This window comes from Pieris rapae, chromosome 2 (assembly GCF_905147795.1).
Source record: "Pieris rapae chromosome 2, ilPieRapa1.1, whole genome shotgun sequence".
In the NCBI taxonomy this organism is placed as follows: Eukaryota; Metazoa; Arthropoda; class Insecta; order Lepidoptera; family Pieridae; genus Pieris; species Pieris rapae.
This window is the reverse complement of record NC_059510.1, coordinates 10,871,821-10,891,379: the sequence shown is the minus strand read 5'-3', so window position 1 is coordinate 10,891,379 and position 19,559 is coordinate 10,871,821. Positions and strand designations below refer to the sequence as shown.

Genomic DNA, 19,559 nt, shown 5'->3' with positions numbered 1-19,559 from the left:
TCCGGTTCAATGTTGAGTTTCTGCTGGATCTCACTACCGGTTTCTCCTTCCGCTATCAAAAGATGTCATCCACAAAAGCCTTGACGTACTCACCACCATTTTGCCCCCCTATTTATACCCTGAATGCAGCCTTTGTTAGTTACTTTTTCAACTGTGTGTCCAGCGTAGGCTAACTTTATTTCTCTTTCATGGTAGTTACTATCCATTACTTTCTTTACTTTTATTGGACATTGTTCTTCTGCCAGTCGGATAAAACACCAAGTGGTGTAAGGTGTTCGCAATTAATCGAAATAATTAATGATAAAAATATGACATGTGCTTAAGTTTATCAACATAGTTCTTTTAAGTTACCACACTGAAGAGTCCGCATACAAATATCGAATAAGGAATTAATTACAATATTTTTTCTTCACTATTTTCGTGGATGACGTTCGTGGGTGTAAAATAAATGATATTTACGTTTTGAAGTAATCTTTTATTCGAATTATTTATTTATTTATTTTTAAAAATTCGTTGCAAGTATATGTTATAATATATAGTACAATTATCTTCATTAATCGAATGAACGAGCGATCTCTTCCTCTGTGAGAAAAAAAAATTGAAGAAGTGCAAAATTACATCTCTTATAGTTATTTAGTAATAAATTAATGTATGTAGATTTTATGACATTTTCAGTAAGAAATTTGACCTTGAATATCATTTTAACAAACGTGTCTATAACCATTGAGACAGTTATATATGTACATATATGTATTTGAAATAATATGGCAATTGATCTAGAAATTATGTTAAATAACTATTGTAATTTAAATATCCATTTTTGATTAGTTGTTTATACTGTCTCTGACTAGTATGAACTCAAAAATGTTACTTTATTTTTCGTTGCTGGCCTCGATTGGACTAACTGGGGGTGAGTAAAATACTTTATTTCTATGGAGAAATATTAATTTTTAGGTTATGTCAGATCTATTTGGCATTTTTTGATCGAAATTGTGAGGATAAGCTACATTCAACGTGTCGCTTAGTATGAATAAGTCAAACAAAAATTTTTCGAAAATGGAATTAAGTATATTTAATTGCATTTTAAAAGTTTAAATAAATAACAATCATAACAGAGCCTTTTTTCCTTGAAACATTTATCTATCTTAATAAAAGATACACATACTTAAAATTGTATACAAAATTAATTTTTTTTCAATATGCATAGAGTATAGGCCACCTCCAATTGGATCCATCTCTATCTATCTTGAGCATTGTTCTCCTGCAACTTCTTCAACTTCTCATCGGACCACCATGCGACCTCTTTTTCCCGGGCCCTTTCCAACTTTTTTACCAATCAATAACAACAACTTTGTTGGGCAATCTACCATTGTTCCTGCGGGCGGTCAATAACTTTTGTTTTCTTATATATTTCTATACTTCTTAACTTCTTTAGTTTTCAATGTAGAGAGACCCATTACATACTCTTATTAATTAATATTTCTCATTACATAAATTAAGGAAAAAGTAAGAACATTAATTTCTTTGATAACGTTTCATGTGTTTTCATGTAATTAATTTTAGTGGTTTTTATCATTTTGTATTAATTGCCTTTTTCATTTAATCACTTTTGCTATTAACATCAGAATTAAATGTACATTTTATTGCGATGTTTCTTTTTGAGATATACGTTTTCACTATACTATTTTATTCCTCCTCTGGTAAGTGTATTATAATTTTCGGTGAATTTGTCAACGCACGATTGCAACTTAAAACAACTCCAATTTTTCTGAGTATCTTTATCACTCTGTAATGGTGTACCATGCAAAAATGTGAGGGCCCTTGCTCTTTAACCACATAAAAATAAATTAAAACATGACGATTTGTGAAATGAATTAAAGAGGTAAATCATTTCACAAATCGTCACATGTCGTCGTCGTACCATTTTTGGTTAATCTAAACTAACTACAAACGTGTTATGAGGCAGTGACAAAAACTTGTTTTTAAACTAATAAAAACTTTATTTAAAATTATGCTTACAAAACAAGTGTTCAAATAGGTATATGGAATGGAAGTGTCTTTCAAAGGATCGGGGCTTGATACTTAAAGGTTTTGGTCTTGTCGTTTAGGAGTAGGGATACATTAAGTGGAACAACTAATTAATCTTAATTTATCGTAAACAGATGGTTAAAAGAAATTGTAACTTGATACTTAAAAGGTTTGAGTATTGTCGTTTAAAAATAGGGACACATTACACGGAACAACTAATAAATCTTAACTTATCGTTAACAGATGTTTAAAAAGGTTTGGGTTTTGTCTTTTAAGAATAAGGATAAATTACGTCGAACAAACTAATTAATCTTAAATTATATCGTAAACAGATGGTTAAAGAAATAGTAAATAGAAATATTAATAATATAGTGGGGACCACATAACAAACGCCACTTAGAATTAAAAAAAACCTAACGCAACGTAACACTGGGTCTCACTGGACAACGAACTGAGACAATATCATTTACATCGTGCATGTAATATTATCATTTTTCAAGAGGCCCAAAGCCTTCTCAATATTACTTGGGGTACTGTATCCATATCGTAAGGATACTTACGATTTTTTATGCATATTCAGTAAGTCAGAGAATGAAAAATGAAAATGAAAAATGAAAAATAATTTATTTCTTCAAAAACGGTACAAAAAAAAAAAAAAAAAAAAAAAAAAAAAAAAAAAAAAAAAAAAAACATTCCATGGTTGCGACCCTCAATTAAGTGTAAAAACACCTGTGTTAGAAGGCCACGCTCTTCCATAGCAAAAAGATTTTCGTACCATAGGTATATTTATAAGCAAACTTGTAAACAAGAATGTAGTTGTGATTTCTGTGATTCATGAAATGAAAGAAATGTGTGGTGAGTGTGAGTGTGTGTGTATTTGTGTGTGTGTGTGTGTGTGTGTGTGTGTAGGTAACAGTGCGGTGCGTGCAGCTTTATCTAGGGTACATCAAAAGATCCTCAATTTCAGCATAGTCTAATGACTTTAACCATTCAGTCACCCTATGTTTAACATCATGTTTATTTAACATGTAGATACTAAGCCTTCCATTTACCACTTTATACAGATGCTCTGCTTGTATTTTATATTGACGACCAGCAAAACTGCTCGAAAAACTGGTCAACATGACAACTGCATCTTTTCTTCTTTTCAAAAGATGGGCGGGATCAGGAATAATGGAACTATGTTTTCTGAGTGTTGCATGAAGAACATATAGTTTTCTAATCGACAACAGGTCACAATCTTTATACAATTTCTCAGTGGAGTACAGTCTAGGTTTAAAGTAGGCAACTTTTAGAAGAGCCCTCTGTGATCTTTCTACATCCAAAAACTTGGTTCTTGCGGCACTGCCCCATACCGTAATACAATAAATTATGATTGATTGCGCAAGAGCCAAGTAAATTGAATTTAGCAGAAGCTTGGATGCCACGTGCCGTAGGTTTTTAAAGATCCAGATAAGTTTCCTTACTCTATTACCTATTGCCTCAAGATGTACATACCACGTTAAGTGCTGATCTAAGTGTATACCAAGATATTTTATAGAGAAAACTTTTTCAATTGTGGGACAAGAGCAATCTTCCAGGGATTGACAGCTATATTTATGTATGTATATTTTTAGATCTGGAGGAGGTTGAGTGGATTTATTTATAGTATGGCATAAATACTTCGTCTTTTGCGTGTTTAGGGTCAGTAGATTGTGGCTTAACCAAAGATCAACTTGAGAGAGTCCTGCTTGAGTGTCGCTAACTATAGATTTCCAAGTCTTACCCGTAAAAACTATAGCGGTATCATCCGCATATGAGAAAAAGTTTGCATTTTTAAGTTGAGACATTAGTAAATCGTTAATATAGATGAGAAACAGTGTAGGCCCAAGTACGCTTCCTTGGGGCACTCCAAAAGATATGTTACAATACTGACTCACCTTATTATCTACTTTGACACACTGTTGCCTATCAGATAAATAATCTTTAAAAAGAGCTAGAGGTATACCTCTTATACCTATGTATTCCAGTTTTTTTACAAGAATCGGGACAGACACGGTGTCAAACGCCTTTTTTAAATCTAGGAAAGCTGTGAGACATTTGTTTCCTTTGTCAAGTTGTTCAACAATTAATGTACTTAGAGCTAGAACAGCGTCTTCCGTTGATTTGTTTTGTCTAAATCCAAACTGATGGTCAGATATGATGTTGAATTTATTAAGATAGTTGATCAGCCTTTTATTGATAATTTTTTCTAATATTTTAGCAAAAACTGTAAGTACTGATATTGGTCTAAAGTTGCCAACATCGTCTCTGTCCCCTCCCTTGTAAACTGGTGTCACAATAGCCTTTTTCAAGGCAATGGGAAATACACCTTGATTAATGCAGAGATTTATAAAATGAGTCAGCACAGGAACTAATTCATTTTTAGCAAGTTTTATAAAGCTAGTGGGAATAGCATCATAACCTGAAGCACTTGTACTCTTTAAATTCATTATCGTTAACTCTGTTTCTTCAAAATCCGTATCTAATAGAGCAAAAGAGTCCAGTAGTCTATTTTTTAAATTTAAATAATCAGCACTTAATGTGTTAGGCATAGGTGGTGTTGTTATTTGGTTGGCTAAGTCACTTCCAATGTTAGAAAAATATTCATTGACAAAATTTAAAGACTGTGAAGTTGATTGTTTTAAGCTAAGTAATTGTGTGTTATCGGCTTTGGGTAGTTTAGAGTAAGTAATACTATTTATAGTCTTCCAAAGACTTTTTGAGTTTTTAGCAGAAATTTCCAAAAGTCGTCTTTCATATGATCTTTTGATTTTTTTAATAAGATTATTGCAGTAATTACGATAGCGTCTGTAAGTAATTTTTAAGACATCATTATCAGGATCATTTCTTAACTGTTTTTGTTGTTTATTTCTATTTCGTATGCAGCGTAGTAAACCTGGAGTTATCCACGGTTTTATGGTTCTTTTGCTATTTGGAATAGTTATAGTTTTAGTGTTTGCTTGTAAAGACTCAGATACAGCATTTGTGAGAAGGTCAATGAGTAAATGTGGGTCATTACAGAAACATTAGCTCAGATAAGTTTTTCTCGGCTAAACTAAGTAGAGCTTTATTGTAGTCAGTTTTTGTAGCATATTTGGACACATTAGAACTAGTCTTAAGATTTGACAGGAGCATAACAATCATGGCGTGGTCGGTAATAGTGGTGTTTACGACAGCAATTCGTGCAACAGTTGTACTCCTATCTAACTTTATCATAAAGTGGTCTAAACAGTTATGTAGCCTCGTCGGCAACATGTGTCCAGGCATAATACCTAAAGACACTAACATATTGAGGTAGTAGTGTCTGTTTTTCCTTTTAAGAGCTGTTTCATTTTCAGTGACTATTAGATTTATATTAATGTCTCCAGTTATTGTGATATTTTTGTGGCTTTTAATAGTTTCTAAGTGTGAACACAGCGAATTTACAAAAGGAATAACATTAGTAGTTGATGGAGACCTGTAAATGCCAAGTACAATGTGGTCCTGTAGATCAATTTGAAGGCACGACGCATCATCAAGCTTGATTTCTTTAGTATTAGCTCTATGTATGTCATTTATGAAAGCTACAACTCCATCATTTTGATTAAGTTGATCATGGGTAAAATGCGAATAATAATTGTCAAGATGTGGAATTGGCTTGTCTTTTTGTAGTCTGCATTCTGTTAAAATTATCAAATCTGGTCTAAAATCAATAGATGCTAAAGTTATTTTAAGGTCATCCATTTTGCTATACACACTTACTATGTTTTGGGATATAATTGTCATGTCATGTTTTTTAATTGGGAGGTAACTACATATTTCTTCTGGATCGCATTTAATTGCAGACGCTATTTCCATGTTATCTAGGTCAGCTATCGTGTTAAGAGCCATATTTGAGTGATAAACAGTTTGCAGTCTTTAACAAAGATGACTTTTTGTTTAGGATTTCAGAGTAGTTAAGCTGTAAATAGTAGTTAGTTATTATTATTACTGATTTTATAGAGTTGGTATAGAGAAAATGGGCGCGTGTGTAATAGAGTTTGTGTGTGGGTAAATCGGTGTAGTATGGTGTGTGTGAATGTGTGTTACATAAATCAAAAAATCTTATAGTTAAGTGAGTGTACAAAGAGTTAAGCTGAAATTCAGATTGTCAAGGCGACAACTTACATATTATTATGACATTAATAACTAGTCATTGCGCATTCATGAGTTGGGTACATTGAGCTTCAGACTTGATGTTGATGATTTGAGAATTTTCGTCTCTTCTGACATAAACTTTGCCATATGCAGTCCAGCAAAACTTGTAATTTTTGCTCTTCACAAGGTCACGTGCCAGGAAATGAAGTCGAGCTCCTTTACTCGTCAAATTTTCGGAAATAAAAATAGGAACATCCTCATCCTTACGGAAACCTAAATGTTTGGCAGTGAGCTTGGACTTGTGTTTTATATTGAATAATTTACACATTTTCATAAGTTCACTCTTTGTCAAAGTCGAACCAGTTTCAACAATAATCGGTGTGTTTTTGGAACTATCCGTCTTTCCGCGGACTCTGTAAATGTCTTTTATGTCTTTTTTTGTGATTTCACAGCCCACAGTGTTAGAGAGCTGAACCACCATCTCAATCAGGTCTTCTTTAGATTCATTATTTTTACGTGGCACGTTTTTCAGTTCAAAGTTTGCTTTGCGGTTTGACATTTGTAAGTCCTCAATTTTATTCTCAAGCAGTGATATGTACTCACTATCCTCTCTTCTTTGTGATTCCAGGGACAAAATTTTGTCTTGTAATAGTTTATTCTGCTCTGTAAGGAGCGAGATTGAGTCCACAATGCCACGATTGGATTCTTGCACCTCTTTGAGACTCGAAACCATTTGACAAATTTTCTTGTCAGATTTGGCGAAGTGGGCAGCCATTGATTTCATCATTTCGTCTCTAAAAGTGGATAATTCAGCCATTCCAATGCTATCCTCCTCTCTCCTTCTCTTGATGCGCGTGACAGCAAAGTTAGTCGGAGTCACAGACAATTCAGGCTCAGATGATGACTTCTCTAAGGACATGTTCATATCAACAAGAGCGTTTAGGTAGGTCACGTGATTATTTTCAGTTAAGTGCCGACTTGCTCAGTGCTTTGCCCGACCGCTGTACTAGGAAACTAGAAGCCTCGAATGGTTTATAATCAAAAATCAGCGAAGCGTAGTTGTAACGGATACTTCTTTACAGCGCAGATATACCAGGGGTGCAAAAGTTACCAGTAGGTCTTATAAATTGTTCAGAGTGACGTCACGACGTGACGTATTCAGCACTTCCTCGCGTAGTTAAGATTCACAAGTACCAGGCGACCAGGAGTTACAAGGCAGTATTAGCAATAATAGTGTCGTAAGGGGTCTTCATAGATTGGACGTGATCGACGATTTCATATTAAATTATTTTCCGTCCAGATTAAGTAGATCCCCGTCGCGGGAGTGGTTCACTCACCGAATTCTTGTTTGAGCGCTCGAATCACCTCCTTGCAATTGATGCACTCCTATTTTACTGTTTGAATATTATTTTACAAAAGTATTATTTTAATATTTAATTAAATAGTTAAAGGTACAGTGGCACGTTAACTCAGAGCTGAGGTCCGGAGGGAAGAGGAGGTCCGGAGGGAAGAGTCAGAAGAGAGAAGAATCAGCTGCTATTTATATTTCAACCTACTAAGAGATGGCTGGTCCCCCAAAACTTTTATTTTGTAGTTTTTTTTTTGTTTTTATGATACAGCATACAAAAATACATACAACCCTTAATTTTAATTATGAAATCCTACGGCGTTTTTATTGAGAAAAACTTACAGAACAACCTAAAAAGTTTTGTTAAGCGTAATTTTCAACCAAACAATCTTTGGGTTAGCGTAGCAAAATGTTTCATGTTGGTATGCGTTAAAAAGGTAGGCTAAGGTTTGTGGAGAAACAAAATTCGCGGGGGAAGCTAGTTAGCTATGTATATCATGATTATATATAAACAAAAAATATAGACATGAGCGCTTCCTGTCGCAATCACTTGCTGGTCCTTAAAGACCCAGTCAACGGCTCCTTGTATAATATTTTCTTCTTAGTTTATATTATTGTTATTGTTTTTAAGAGTTATTCGTCCATAGTTAATGTGACAGTAGATGAATATTTTTCTAGTTGTAGATATTATCATGTACTTGCGTAATTTGATATACTTTTAGTAACATAAGTACTGTGTTAAGTGATACAATAAAAAACCTTATATTAAAACATATGGACGAAATTAATATTTTTTTTTTAAAGTAGACTTTGTAACAATCATAATATTACAAATTAGAGGATTATAATAACGATAAGAATGCTTGGAAACATGCTGCTCCTGTTCCATAGGATAGTCATAGATCCTGGATAAAATCAAATTGGTTTTATTTTTATTTTAAAAGGTGTGGAGTTTCTTAGCCATTCTTCTTCACACGAAACTACTTTTTGTAAGGGGCAACTAGATCATCTTTATATTTTATTTAACGTTCAAAAGTGTCATTTTAGGTCTTATTGGAATAAATTATTTAACTTTGAAGGTTTAATGTTTTGTGCATTTATAAAAACTTGGCGAGCATCTTTGAAAATAATTATTTTGTATCAATTTAATTAGTAATATAAACAAATAAATGTTAATTATTTTAGGTCTGAAGCTTGGGATTGATGCAGCTAAACCCAAAATTCTGGGAGGTGATGACGCACCAGATGGCGCTATCAAATATCAGGTGTCCCTCCAAAATTTGGGTAGCCACTTTTGTGGTGGATCCATCATAGATAAAAAATGGGTGGTAACTGCTGCTCACTGTATGGTTTAGTAAGTTCAACGCAATAATGAAAATATTAAAACTATTTAGGTAACGCAGAAAACAAATGAAAAATATAAAAATGAAAAAAAAAGTGTGTCTACATATGTACACGCGTCAGATAACATCTTTGGCGTAACAAGATAATAATCTTTTTAAAATTTTATCATTTACACTTATTCTACATTTGTAGAAAAAACTAAAATGATGACTACAGCTAAGATCAAGGTGTCGGTTTTTTGTGGCGGTGTGCGCGCGCATTTTCAAAATCATATTTATATTACTTTATCCCAGACGTACAAACATATTCATTTACACCTTTAAATGTAGACTGTAAAGCGTAATTTCCGATCGTCTGTTTATCGTTGTAATCCACCTTATATAATTGAAACTTAATTCTATTGTGAATGGTTAAATGTTTCTATCAGTATCATCTCGAGTCCACGAAAGAGTGGGCACAGAAGCGGAACGCACCAAAATTTCGGCTGTTGTTATTCTCACCACTTGTATAGGATACTATGATACTAAAACACTTTTTTCCAATAATTTTTAATACAATCATTATATATATTTTACGATTTAAATTTTTAAATACAGCCGTCCAAGCAATTCTTTCCAAGTTGTAGTGGGAATCAATAAACTGTCAGACAAGGGTAAAGAATATACACCTGATAAAGTGATAATCCACGAAAAGTTTGACAAGAAACTTTTTACAAATGATATAAGCCTTGTGAAAATCGAGCCTGGGATAGAACTTAATGATAGAGTGAATCCAGTGGGTTTGCCTACTACTAACATCAATTCAGGAGCAACTCTGACAATAACAGGATGGGGCAGGATTAGTGTAAGTTAAAATACAAAATCCTTTTATAATATATAACCAATTTTGAGTTGGGAGCGGTGTTGGTCACACCAACTAACCTACATAGCAAGCAACATTAAAAAATTAAACTTAAATTCCTAAATCTTATAACTAACAATATAGCAAGCAACTCTTGGAAATTTTGTTAATTATCTGTATTGCTCGCGTGAGTGGCTCTTTGCTAACCAAGTTGGAATGTGTACATCCAAAAGTTTAGACGTAAGCCTCAGGTTTCTACTTGGTACCCGTAGACCCAGTCTCTCCATTATATCCGGATTATGCACCCAACCCTTAAGTATTTTAAATATATACATTGCCCTTATTGTATTGGCAATTGTCTACAGAAATTGTGTTTATTTTTATAGCAAATGCGAACGATGCGGTTCTACTTTATTTTTTGTAAAATCGAGACTAGCTTGAGGGATCCCAGAATGGGCTATCCGACATGTTGCTTGATCACAGTTGGAAAAATTCGGCCATAAAATAGTCAAATATGTCACCCAATGTCAAACCCAATGTGCTGTATGCTGACCACTCGGATTCGAAAAATGATTTTTTTTAATAAAAATAATAGTAGATATACATTCATATTATTTACTTAATCAAAATTCGTCATCCGAAATTTTGGGTTAAGTAAATAAAATCCCATTTTAGGAAAGGGCTCTTGACTCTGCCCTGCTGTCTAGTTCTTGGCTTGATTGCGTATGTGAGTCAGTTCTGCTTCAGGGGGTTAACACAGACAAACTATTACTACTCAGACCAGCTGTACATAAGTTTATTCCAAAACTGAGTGTTTTTAAGGCAGTTTTTGGAAACTTTTGCACGCCCATCACCTTTTGGAACCAGCTGCCCACTGAAATATTATAAATATAACCAATTCGACTAAGTGTCCCTCAAGAAAAGAGCGTACCATCGTGAGTGTTCATAAGCGGCGGTATCTTTTAGCATCAGGTGAGCCTCCTGCCCGTTTGCCTCCTGCTCCATCATCATCCAAAAAAAGTTTATAATATTCACAATGTATGTACTATTAAAGTGATCGATTCGGATAGTTTTGATAAAGCATCTGTTGATCTCCACGAAGATCTGCAATGGTGTCTAATATCTAAACTGGCGATGTCTTTCTAACATAAAGTGAACTATTTACAGACCAATGGTCCACTACCAAATAATCTCCAGATTGTTGAAGTTACTTCGATAACAACTGAACAGTGCAAGATACAATAAAAATTTTTCAAACAGCCGATTACGCCTTCACATCTTTGCACACGTGCGCCACCTCGAGAGGGAAGCTGTCAGGTAATAGTTATTACACAACGTTCTTCGCTCTTCGTGGGATTAAAATTTATGTTATTTAAATAATTATTGACGTAATTCCGGGAGTTTATTACGTCATAGCTGGCCACACCTCATCATAACCAGCGCCATCAGTAGAATATGGGCTTGTTACGACGGCATTTTGAATGCCAGACTGTTTGTAACTTGTATTTGATTTTGGAATAAAAAAAGCAGTGAAATTAGTATTAGATTACTAAAATATACGTGCTGTTAAATTTGATGAAAAAATCGAAATATTTGAGTTTTTGACGACCACACTTTCACAGGGAGATTCCGGCGGTCCTTTGGTAAGTAATGGAACTATTGCTGCCCTGGTTTCCTGGGGGACAAGAAGCTGTGGTCATAGCCGAGTGCATCCCGATGTCAACACTAGAGTCTACTCTTTCCTTGCTTGGATAAAAGATACGATGAGCAAAAATTAAAATGAATAAATATTTGCATTGAGTACATACGTCTTTTAGTTCCCATATATATAATAATCCCAACTTATATAATAAGACCCCTGGTCCGTGGTGTTCTAGCACTATAAGGCTTTTAAGGGAAATCAAATCAAATAGGTTAGTCGACATCACAGGAGAACTAAGAGCTGGCAGCTACCTTGGACAATGGATTCGTCTAGCTATTCAAAGGGGAAACGCTGCCAGTATCTTCGGAACCATGCCTAAAGAGACTTCTTATAATAATATAATATTATAATTATTAAATTTTAATGTTAGTTGTTAGTTATATTAGAATTAACTACAATTATATTTAATATCAAAATATAATTTAAAACAATAAAATTATTTAAAAAAATAAGATAGAAATCTATTTAAATTTCAGCCCAGCAAGACAGAAGTTTGTCCTTTGTCGTTATTTCTCTTTTCGATGATACTCTTCTCAAAGGTTCAGACATATCGGAATACTTGGTGTTAACATAATAACAAACGACGTTGCGTTTCACGGTCATTTGGAAGGGTAGACTAAATTATCCTCCTAGAAATTTGCTCTGCAAGTGCGAGACGGTACTTCACTCCGGGCCATCGCTGCAACTCTATAATAGAGTAAGATCCCAGAGCGTTCTGACATAACTTATTTTCACATGGATGAAACCTTCACGAATTAGTAACGTCTAGTATATTTTAAATACCTGCCTACTTGTGGAGCTTGCCCTGTGACACCTGGGCAGGTATCAGGTGAGAAAGGTAACTAAAAATATGAGTTATCTAACTTAAATTTGTATGGCTGAATTTTATATATATTTTGTGGAATATTATTCTAAACTTGAATTATAAAGTGCCAGACACTTTTCATGGACCAGAGCTTTTGGCAGACGCTTTAAAGCTCGACAAAAAATTAATGAACTTTACTTATTTTTTCATGTCTGACTTTTAAATATATTATTCAAGTAACTACTACAAAGTTATATTTCATCAGTCAGACACATTCAAGTTTCTATTAACAGCTTTCATGGCCTTGGAGTGGTTTCTTGAAGATCCATCATATTTTGTAATTGTAATCTTGTCCATAAGGACTTAATACTTGACCTTGTGATAACACAAGGTAAGTGGCTTACACTATACGGTTTCAAACTATCCCGCAGAATCTCTATAAGTAGTAGTTCTCTCAATAATTAAGAAGGTACATCTTTTTTATTATTACTGTTATAAACAAAGTATAATTGTAATCAAAGATATCAAAATAAGAGAACTACCAAGTTTGGTTTTTGAAATTTTAATTTTGACTTGAAGTCAAAGGCGCTATAACCATTTTGTCTTTACATTTCGATGTCTCATTGATTAGGATTTGAATTTTCTAAAAGGCAAGTGATCAGCATGGTGATCGGCCTCTTGACTCGGCTTAGACCGATAAAGTTTCCTTTACGTACGCTAACTAATGTTAAATGCATAATTCGAACGACTCAAAACTAACACTGCTCCCTAAATAAAAAAATAAAAAACACGTAACAATTGGCTCTGAAAATATTAATCGCACTTTATCATGCGCGCTATTTTACGTAACGTATTTAAAAATATCAGCAATATCTCTTTTATAATTTTCTTAACAAATTTTAGTTAATAAAAAGTTAGAATGTTGGTATTGGTTGCCATTTCATTTTGGTTATCTAAATGTAAAAATGCTTGCATTTTCATCGAGTTTGCTTCTTAATGTGCAATCGTTAATGTTTTATAAAGGTGTAATTTATATTTTTTAAGATATTGCACAAATAAAATATACTTTTATTTCAAATGATATTTATTTTGATCAGATGTTTTGATTTATTCAATATTTCATTTAATTTTGCTCTGTATCCAATCGTAGTAACCATGGACTGAAGCAAATACATCAGGAAAGTCTTTACCGCACGGAACTCCCCAGGACACGACTCCCATTTGAACAGTTTTGTTCTTCTCATCCTGCATGACGAGAGGACCACCAGAATCACCCTGCATGAGATAACAACATTTAAAGGCACTGATTTACAAGAATGTGTTATATTGTTAATCAACACGATATTCTTATTAACAACAATAATCATTTGTTTTATAGGTATGTAGATGATCAGCCTTTTTCCCCGTCGGGATAAGAAATCATCTTTCGATGTTTTTAATTCACCGTATGAGCAAATATTATATGCAAACATTGAAACTCATAACGTTTGAAAACACTCACTATTCAGGTACTATGATATGACCTTATATTTAAAACCATTTTGATAAAGCCCGATAGTAACGTGAAACTATCATCAATTAAATATGTTGTAGCACATTTGATTACTTACTTTGCATGCACCTTTGTAGTTCGGGCGCTTAGCGCAGAGTTGTCCGGCGTCTACAGGCACATATGTCGGGTAAGGCGAGCGTTTTAGTTGTTTGGTGCAGTCGTCATTACTTATTGTTTGGAACTCCAACATTTGAAGATTGTTTGGTACAGTTCTACGTCTCTGTAATAATTATGTTAAAATAATGACACCTCCCCTGAATGTTACTTTGTTACTCATTTATTGAAGTGATAACTTCTTATGTAAGCCGCTTCGTTACGTAACGCGGCCCCAGGACGCACACATTTAACATTCATTTTTTTATATGAAGAAGGAACCGTTCACTGATAAATTTCTAAAAACATTTAGTGAATCCTATATATTAATCTACTCACATAGTTTACGTATCCCCAGCCCGTCAAGAGACATTTCTTTCCAATGGGTGCCTTTTCCTTTAACAACTCAATTGGTTGAATCTTATCGCTGTATTTAATTTTACCTTCGATCTGTACGACAGCTATGTCGTTTCTTAGCTTTTTCTTATCATACTTCTCATGGGGGATCAATTTCTTAATCTTGTATCGGTCGCCGCCTTTTTTGACCGTGTGAGTACCAACGACTATTGACATATCTTTCATGTTTTTCCTAAAAAATTTTTTGTAAATCAATAAACTATTATTTTTAAAGTTCATTTTTATTATTCCCTGCAAACCAGACTTAAATGCATCATGCCTTGTGAGCAGCATACGCAACTAATATATTAATAGAAACGAAAAATATACTCACTGATAAACGCAATGAGCTGCTGTTAACACGTACTGTTCGTTTAAAATAGATCCTCCGCAACTGTGCCATTCTTCGTTTCCGTAATGACCACGCATTGATATTTGGTAATTTGCCATACCAGGAGTGGCATCTTTGCCACCTATAATTCGGCTGTCTCCATCTATAGCTTCCGAAACGTCCACTTCGCCTGTGAACGAGTTTTATTTTAATCGGCTACGGTTCGTGCGCGTTAGTTTAATATATTGTACACGGGGCACGTCATAACAAAGCATAAAAAAAAGAATTCATTGAATTCAAATGACGGTGCAGATGTTGTGAAATTAAATAATTCTCATAAAGATTAAAATTCTATGGAAGAAGTAACATCATCAGTTGCGACATAAATTGTAAATAGTGCATTGTTTTACCAAAAAAAATCAACAATACGCTATTTGACTCTTACTTGCTATTCGAGTCGTGTTTGTATCCTTAATAAGACTACTATTGGGTATTAATATAATCAAGTTTAACTTACCGAGGAGTCCTTGGGACAGAAGAAGTAATATTCCAAAATGGAGAAGCATTTTCCTTGGAGTCCTGTCCTTGCTTTGAAATTTCTAATTTTCTACAGAATATTTATACTACTACTATTCTAATTTACATAATTTAATGGAAAAAATGTAAAAGATGTAAATTATTAAAAAAACATAATTAGTATTGGTGTTTAATAATATCTATACTAATATTATAAAGAGGAAAGGTTTGATTTTTTGTTTGTTTGTTTGTTTGTATGAATTGAATAGGCTCCGAAACTACTTGGCAGATTTGAAAAATTCTTTCACTGTTGAAAGCTACATCATTCCTGAGTGACATAGGCTATATTTCATTTTCAAAAAAAATAGGCATCCTTACTAAAATTACGATAACGTAATCCAAGGTTTGAAAAGAATATCAAAAAACTACCTTACGTCGCGTGCGCTGCGAAAACTATTGATGATAGAACAAAATGATATCATCATCATCAAAATCAGCGGCAGCATATCTCTAACTATTACAGTCATGTCACAATAAGCGTTTTTTTATTGAAAAAAAGAAATTAAAATACCACCGCTACAAAAAGCTCTTTATTTGTACCTTGGTATTAACCCTTATCAAAATAAATGATGTATTATTTAAGACTGCTTCAATATCTTTATATTACTTTTTGAATTATTCGATTCTGACAATCCATTCCAAAGATATCACGAGTTAAAAAAAATTAAAAAATAAACTGTATTCGGCTAGCTATGCGTTGTAGGCGTCACTCGGGCAGGGGTACGGGAGGTCCGAAACCGAAATTTGAATTTAGCAGAGTCAGACGAGTTTATTATTGAAGCTCTCTAGCGAGGAAAATAATAATACTTAATAAAACGTGCTTTTTATCAGCATTGCACCCGTGCGAAGCCGGGGCGAATCACTAGTATATAAATATAATTGAATTGTATGTCTGTTACTACTTATTAACGTACTACTGTTACGTTAATTCATTGGTTGTAGTAGTTGATGCATATGGTATTTAACTTTGTAGAAGTGGCGAGGAGACGCCAACTTCATCCATTAGGCGATGGTAGAAAGCTCCATATCGCCGCGCTCGATGGAGATCTCTCTCTCATCGGTTCTCATGAATCTTGATTACAGGCCCTCGCGGTTCCTGTGGAGAGTTCACTTTAACTGTGGTCTTCAACTAAAATTACAAATTTATACAATTGTATTTTAAATTCTGTTATTAAAATAAGTAACGAGCAAAACCACACCTTTTAAAAACATAAGTAATTTATTAAATTCAAATAACTTCTGTAAACATTAACATGAAGTGTTCGAATTGTTTAACGTTACTTTTGTTGAATAATTGTTAAAACCTCATTATTTAAATTAACAGTTAAGAAAATTAACAATAAATTGTTATACCGCGTATGAACACTATACATGGCCTTGGAGTGGTTTCGGTATCGACTTAGACTAGAAGACGCACTCACTTCTTAGAATATTCCTGAAAAAAATAATTTTTCAGAAAATAATTTATTTATTATAAAAAACCTCCTGAACTTTAAATTCGGAATACAACAACAACCACAAGCTAAGGATTTACGCCTTCTTTCTTAAATTAGGCACTAACCAAAAGCAAGGTTTGTATCCTCCAAATAATTAACAATCACAGCTTAAGTTTAGTTTTCGATCACCGCAATTTAGGCAACAACAATTCAAATTTGGGATTCCACAAAATAACCAACAAAAACCAGTTCATAAATATGAGAACGACGTATTAATGCGGACGGCGCCTGAAGATAAGCCAAATTTCCTAACACCAAGAACATCAAATAATTTATTTTACACAAATTACATGAACAATGATACGAATAATTTCACAAATTACGTGAAACATTTTTACACACGAAGGTAATTCTCCCTATGAATGTTTTAATGTATTGATTTTGATCCCATTGATTTTCGTGCAGTACGAAAGTCCTCAATTACAGCTTACACAAACGTAATCGAGACATTTTCCAGAATTATTTATGGGTCTATTACCCGTAGAAGGTAAATATTACTTAACCATATGAGACGCATTTAGTAAATTAGCACAAGCTTTTGAAATACCAGACCAATCAACACACGGAAGTAGTTAGAGAACTTATAAAATCAGTTAGTAATGATTAGTTACTCTAGACCCAGGTTCCGAATTTATATCAAAAAATATAATAATATAATATCATTAGCTTCTAATATAAATACAATAATATATTTAGAACTTCTAATTATGTTCATTAGCGTCTGCTTTAACATCTGAAATTAAGTTTAATGTAATATCATTTTACTTTATGATTATAATCAACAAGAAATTCTATAATGTTTACAACAAACAAGTATCTGCAATATATATTAGTATATTTGCAAACTTACAAAGAACTATTTTATTAACATACATGCGATGTATGTTAATAAAATAGTTCGTAGATATATGTATCAAAGATACAATATAAATAAGATGTTTAATTTGCTGATATTCTTGATATTTTCATATTTATCTGCGTCTATTATTTTATTCTCACATTGATTCATAAAAAAACATAAACTCTTAACTTTAAAATATTAACTCTAGTTTAAAGCATTATAATTATACGAGTTCGTATAAAGAAGCTAGAGAAAATTAAAATCATTTAAAACTCAAAATATTATCAAAAAATCTTCTAAAAACGTCTAAAATATAACGACGTTTTTTGAAACTTTAGCCATTAAAGATGGCGATAGCTGTATTGAAATGCAAATAGCAGCTTTTGAGATCACGCAAAAACATGACGGATAAACGCCGTTTTTTCTATACTGGCGAAACATCAATTGGCCGTTGGCTACTGAATAGCGTAAGTGTTAATGTGTGTTTCCTCTCCCTGTCCCTCTCACCAACACAATTTGGGGTTAGGTCAAATTGCAGTACTGAAGATGTTGACCTATCCCTTATAAATGACCTTGTTGATCTCAAAAAGCCATTTGACATTGTTTGTGTTTCAACTTTGATAAAGCGCCTGGATAATATTGGCACTAGAGGAGTCATTCTCAACCTCTTGACCAAGTATCTGACAGATAGGACTCAAAGAGTTAAGCTAAGTAACTTTATCAGTAATGTGAATGAAAACCCGATTTCATTCGGTGTCCCTCAGGGCTCGGTTTTAGGGCCAACGCTGGACCTAATATAATGTCAATGAAATTGCAATACCAAAATCAATAAAGGCACGATCACTTGTCATGCTGATGACATGGCACAAACTTTCTATGGTGATACATGGCAGGAAACTTTCAAAAACGCAGAAACTAATTTTCATATAATTAATGCGTACTTAACCAGCAGTCAGCTAACTATTAACGCATCTTATACTTACTTCATTACTTCTGCTATACGTGACAAGAGCCAACGCCCCTCTAATCTTAACATTAAATTACACAAACTAAATTGCAATTGTGGTAAAGACTGTGGCTGTGACACGCTGCAGGTGAAACATTAAATATTTAACAATAAATAATTGACCAAAAACTAAACTGGCGCTCATGTTGATGCAGTTATGAAAAGAATACGTAGATTAAGCTAGATTTTTTGCAATTTACGACATGTAGCGGAACAAAACATCATATATACCGTCTATAAAACATTAGTTCAATCTGTTATCACCTACTGTAGTAATTAGCTACGTAATTTGCAAGACTATTTTGCACGTTATCAATTCAACAATCGGTACACTCAATTATAACAAAACAGAAGCATTGTTAAATCCTTGTTAAAGTTACATGTTTCCTTATTTCATCTTTTCATGCACCCTACGGCTTAGATTTCTTTCTTATTTATTTTTTTCATCTTCCACACACCTACACAAGTAGACATTCATCATAATTTATTTAAATATTTATTATTTTTACAGTACTCTCGTTTTTTTTAACAATTGTTTTGAATACGACTTGCTGAAACTTATAAGAAATTCCTTTAATTTCGAATTTTAAATTAAGTGGCAGTGATTTCACCTTGGTTACGTTTTGTAATAATGTCTTATTTTGTTTTTAAGTCTTGACTTAAAGGCAATGAACGCCTCTAAACTGTTTTAAAAAGAGTTTTTTCCATGTTTCAGAACCAAAACACAGTCCCAGACAATCTACAAGCGTTAGATCTAAGATCGATATCAAAGGAGAAATGTAATAAACATATTTTGGCACCAGCACGTGAATACTTTTCGATGGAGGATAATCAGATTTACACGTTCAATAAAGCTAGAGAAGGAATTTGTGGGATAAGAGATTGCGGCAAGCATCTGCGCCTGGGCAAGACCTGTAAAGGCCTTTACCTGATCGGTTGAAGTAGGGGATCGGCCTCAAGGTGTGGTGCCCTCCTCTGCCAGTCACGATTAATAAATGCTCCATTGTCTAATGCCTCTTGTTCCTTTAAAAATGGTCACAGGATCATACGGTATACCTCTGTAA

At 33.6% G+C, this 19,559-nt stretch overlaps 2 protein-coding genes across 3 annotated transcripts; one reads left to right on the top strand and one right to left on the bottom strand.

The window, feature by feature from the left end:
• Nucleotides 1–797: 797 nt before the first annotated feature.
• Nucleotides 798–11,500, top strand: LOC110999627 (chymotrypsin-2-like). Of its 2 annotated transcripts, none has more exons than XM_045631524.1 (5): nucleotides 798–910; nucleotides 8,699–8,867; nucleotides 9,454–9,700; nucleotides 10,865–11,014; nucleotides 11,320–11,500. In XM_045631524.1, the coding sequence occupies exons 1-4, from the start codon at nucleotides 853–855 to the stop codon at nucleotides 10,940–10,942; spliced, it is 552 nt and encodes a 183-aa protein (XP_045487480.1). In that variant the 5' UTR covers nucleotides 798–852; the 3' UTR covers nucleotides 10,943–11,014; nucleotides 11,320–11,500. The 2 variants fall into 2 exon arrangements, with proteins under 2 accessions (XP_045487480.1, XP_022124476.2); XM_022268784.2 differs by lacking the exon at nucleotides 798–910 and adding an exon at nucleotides 1,582–1,700.
• A 1,770-nt stretch (nucleotides 11,501–13,270) lies between these two features.
• On the bottom strand, nucleotides 13,271–15,170 carry LOC110999626 (chymotrypsin-2-like). The gene is made up of 5 exons (XM_022268783.2): nucleotides 15,094–15,170; nucleotides 14,580–14,766; nucleotides 14,189–14,438; nucleotides 13,815–13,976; nucleotides 13,271–13,479 (listed from the first exon to the last, which is right to left on the bottom strand). Exons 1-5 carry the CDS (start codon nucleotides 15,140–15,142, stop codon nucleotides 13,324–13,326), a joined length of 804 nt encoding a protein of 267 aa, XP_022124475.1. The 5' UTR covers nucleotides 15,143–15,170; the 3' UTR covers nucleotides 13,271–13,323.
• Between the last annotated feature and the right edge of the window lie 4,389 nt (nucleotides 15,171–19,559).

What these genes read in the sequence shown, in the direction of transcription:
- LOC110999627 (XM_045631524.1), top strand. Translation starts at nt 853, where the DNA reads ATGAACTCAAAAATGTTACTTTATTTTTCGTTGCTGGCCTCGATTGGA. An exon ending in GCTGCTCACTGTATGGTTTA is followed by an intron (nt 8,868 to 9,453) that starts GTAAGTTCAACG and finishes TTTTAAATACAG; the next exon opens with CCGTCCAAGCAATTCTTTCC. An exon ending in CAGGATGGGGCAGGATTAGT is followed by an intron (nt 9,701 to 10,864) that starts GTAAGTTAAAAT and finishes AACTATTTACAG; the next exon opens with ACCAATGGTCCACTACCAAA.
- LOC110999626 (XM_022268783.2), bottom strand. Translation starts at nt 15,142, where the DNA reads ATGCTTCTCCATTTTGGAATATTACTTCTTCTGTCCCAAGGACTCCTC. An exon ending in GCAGCTCATTGCGTTTATCA is followed by an intron (nt 14,439 to 14,579) that starts GTGAGTATATTT and finishes AAAATTTTTTAG; the next exon opens with GAAAAACATGAAAGATATGT. An exon ending in GCTGGGGATACGTAAACTAT is followed by an intron (nt 13,977 to 14,188) that starts GTGAGTAGATTA and finishes TAATTATTACAG; the next exon opens with AGACGTAGAACTGTACCAAA.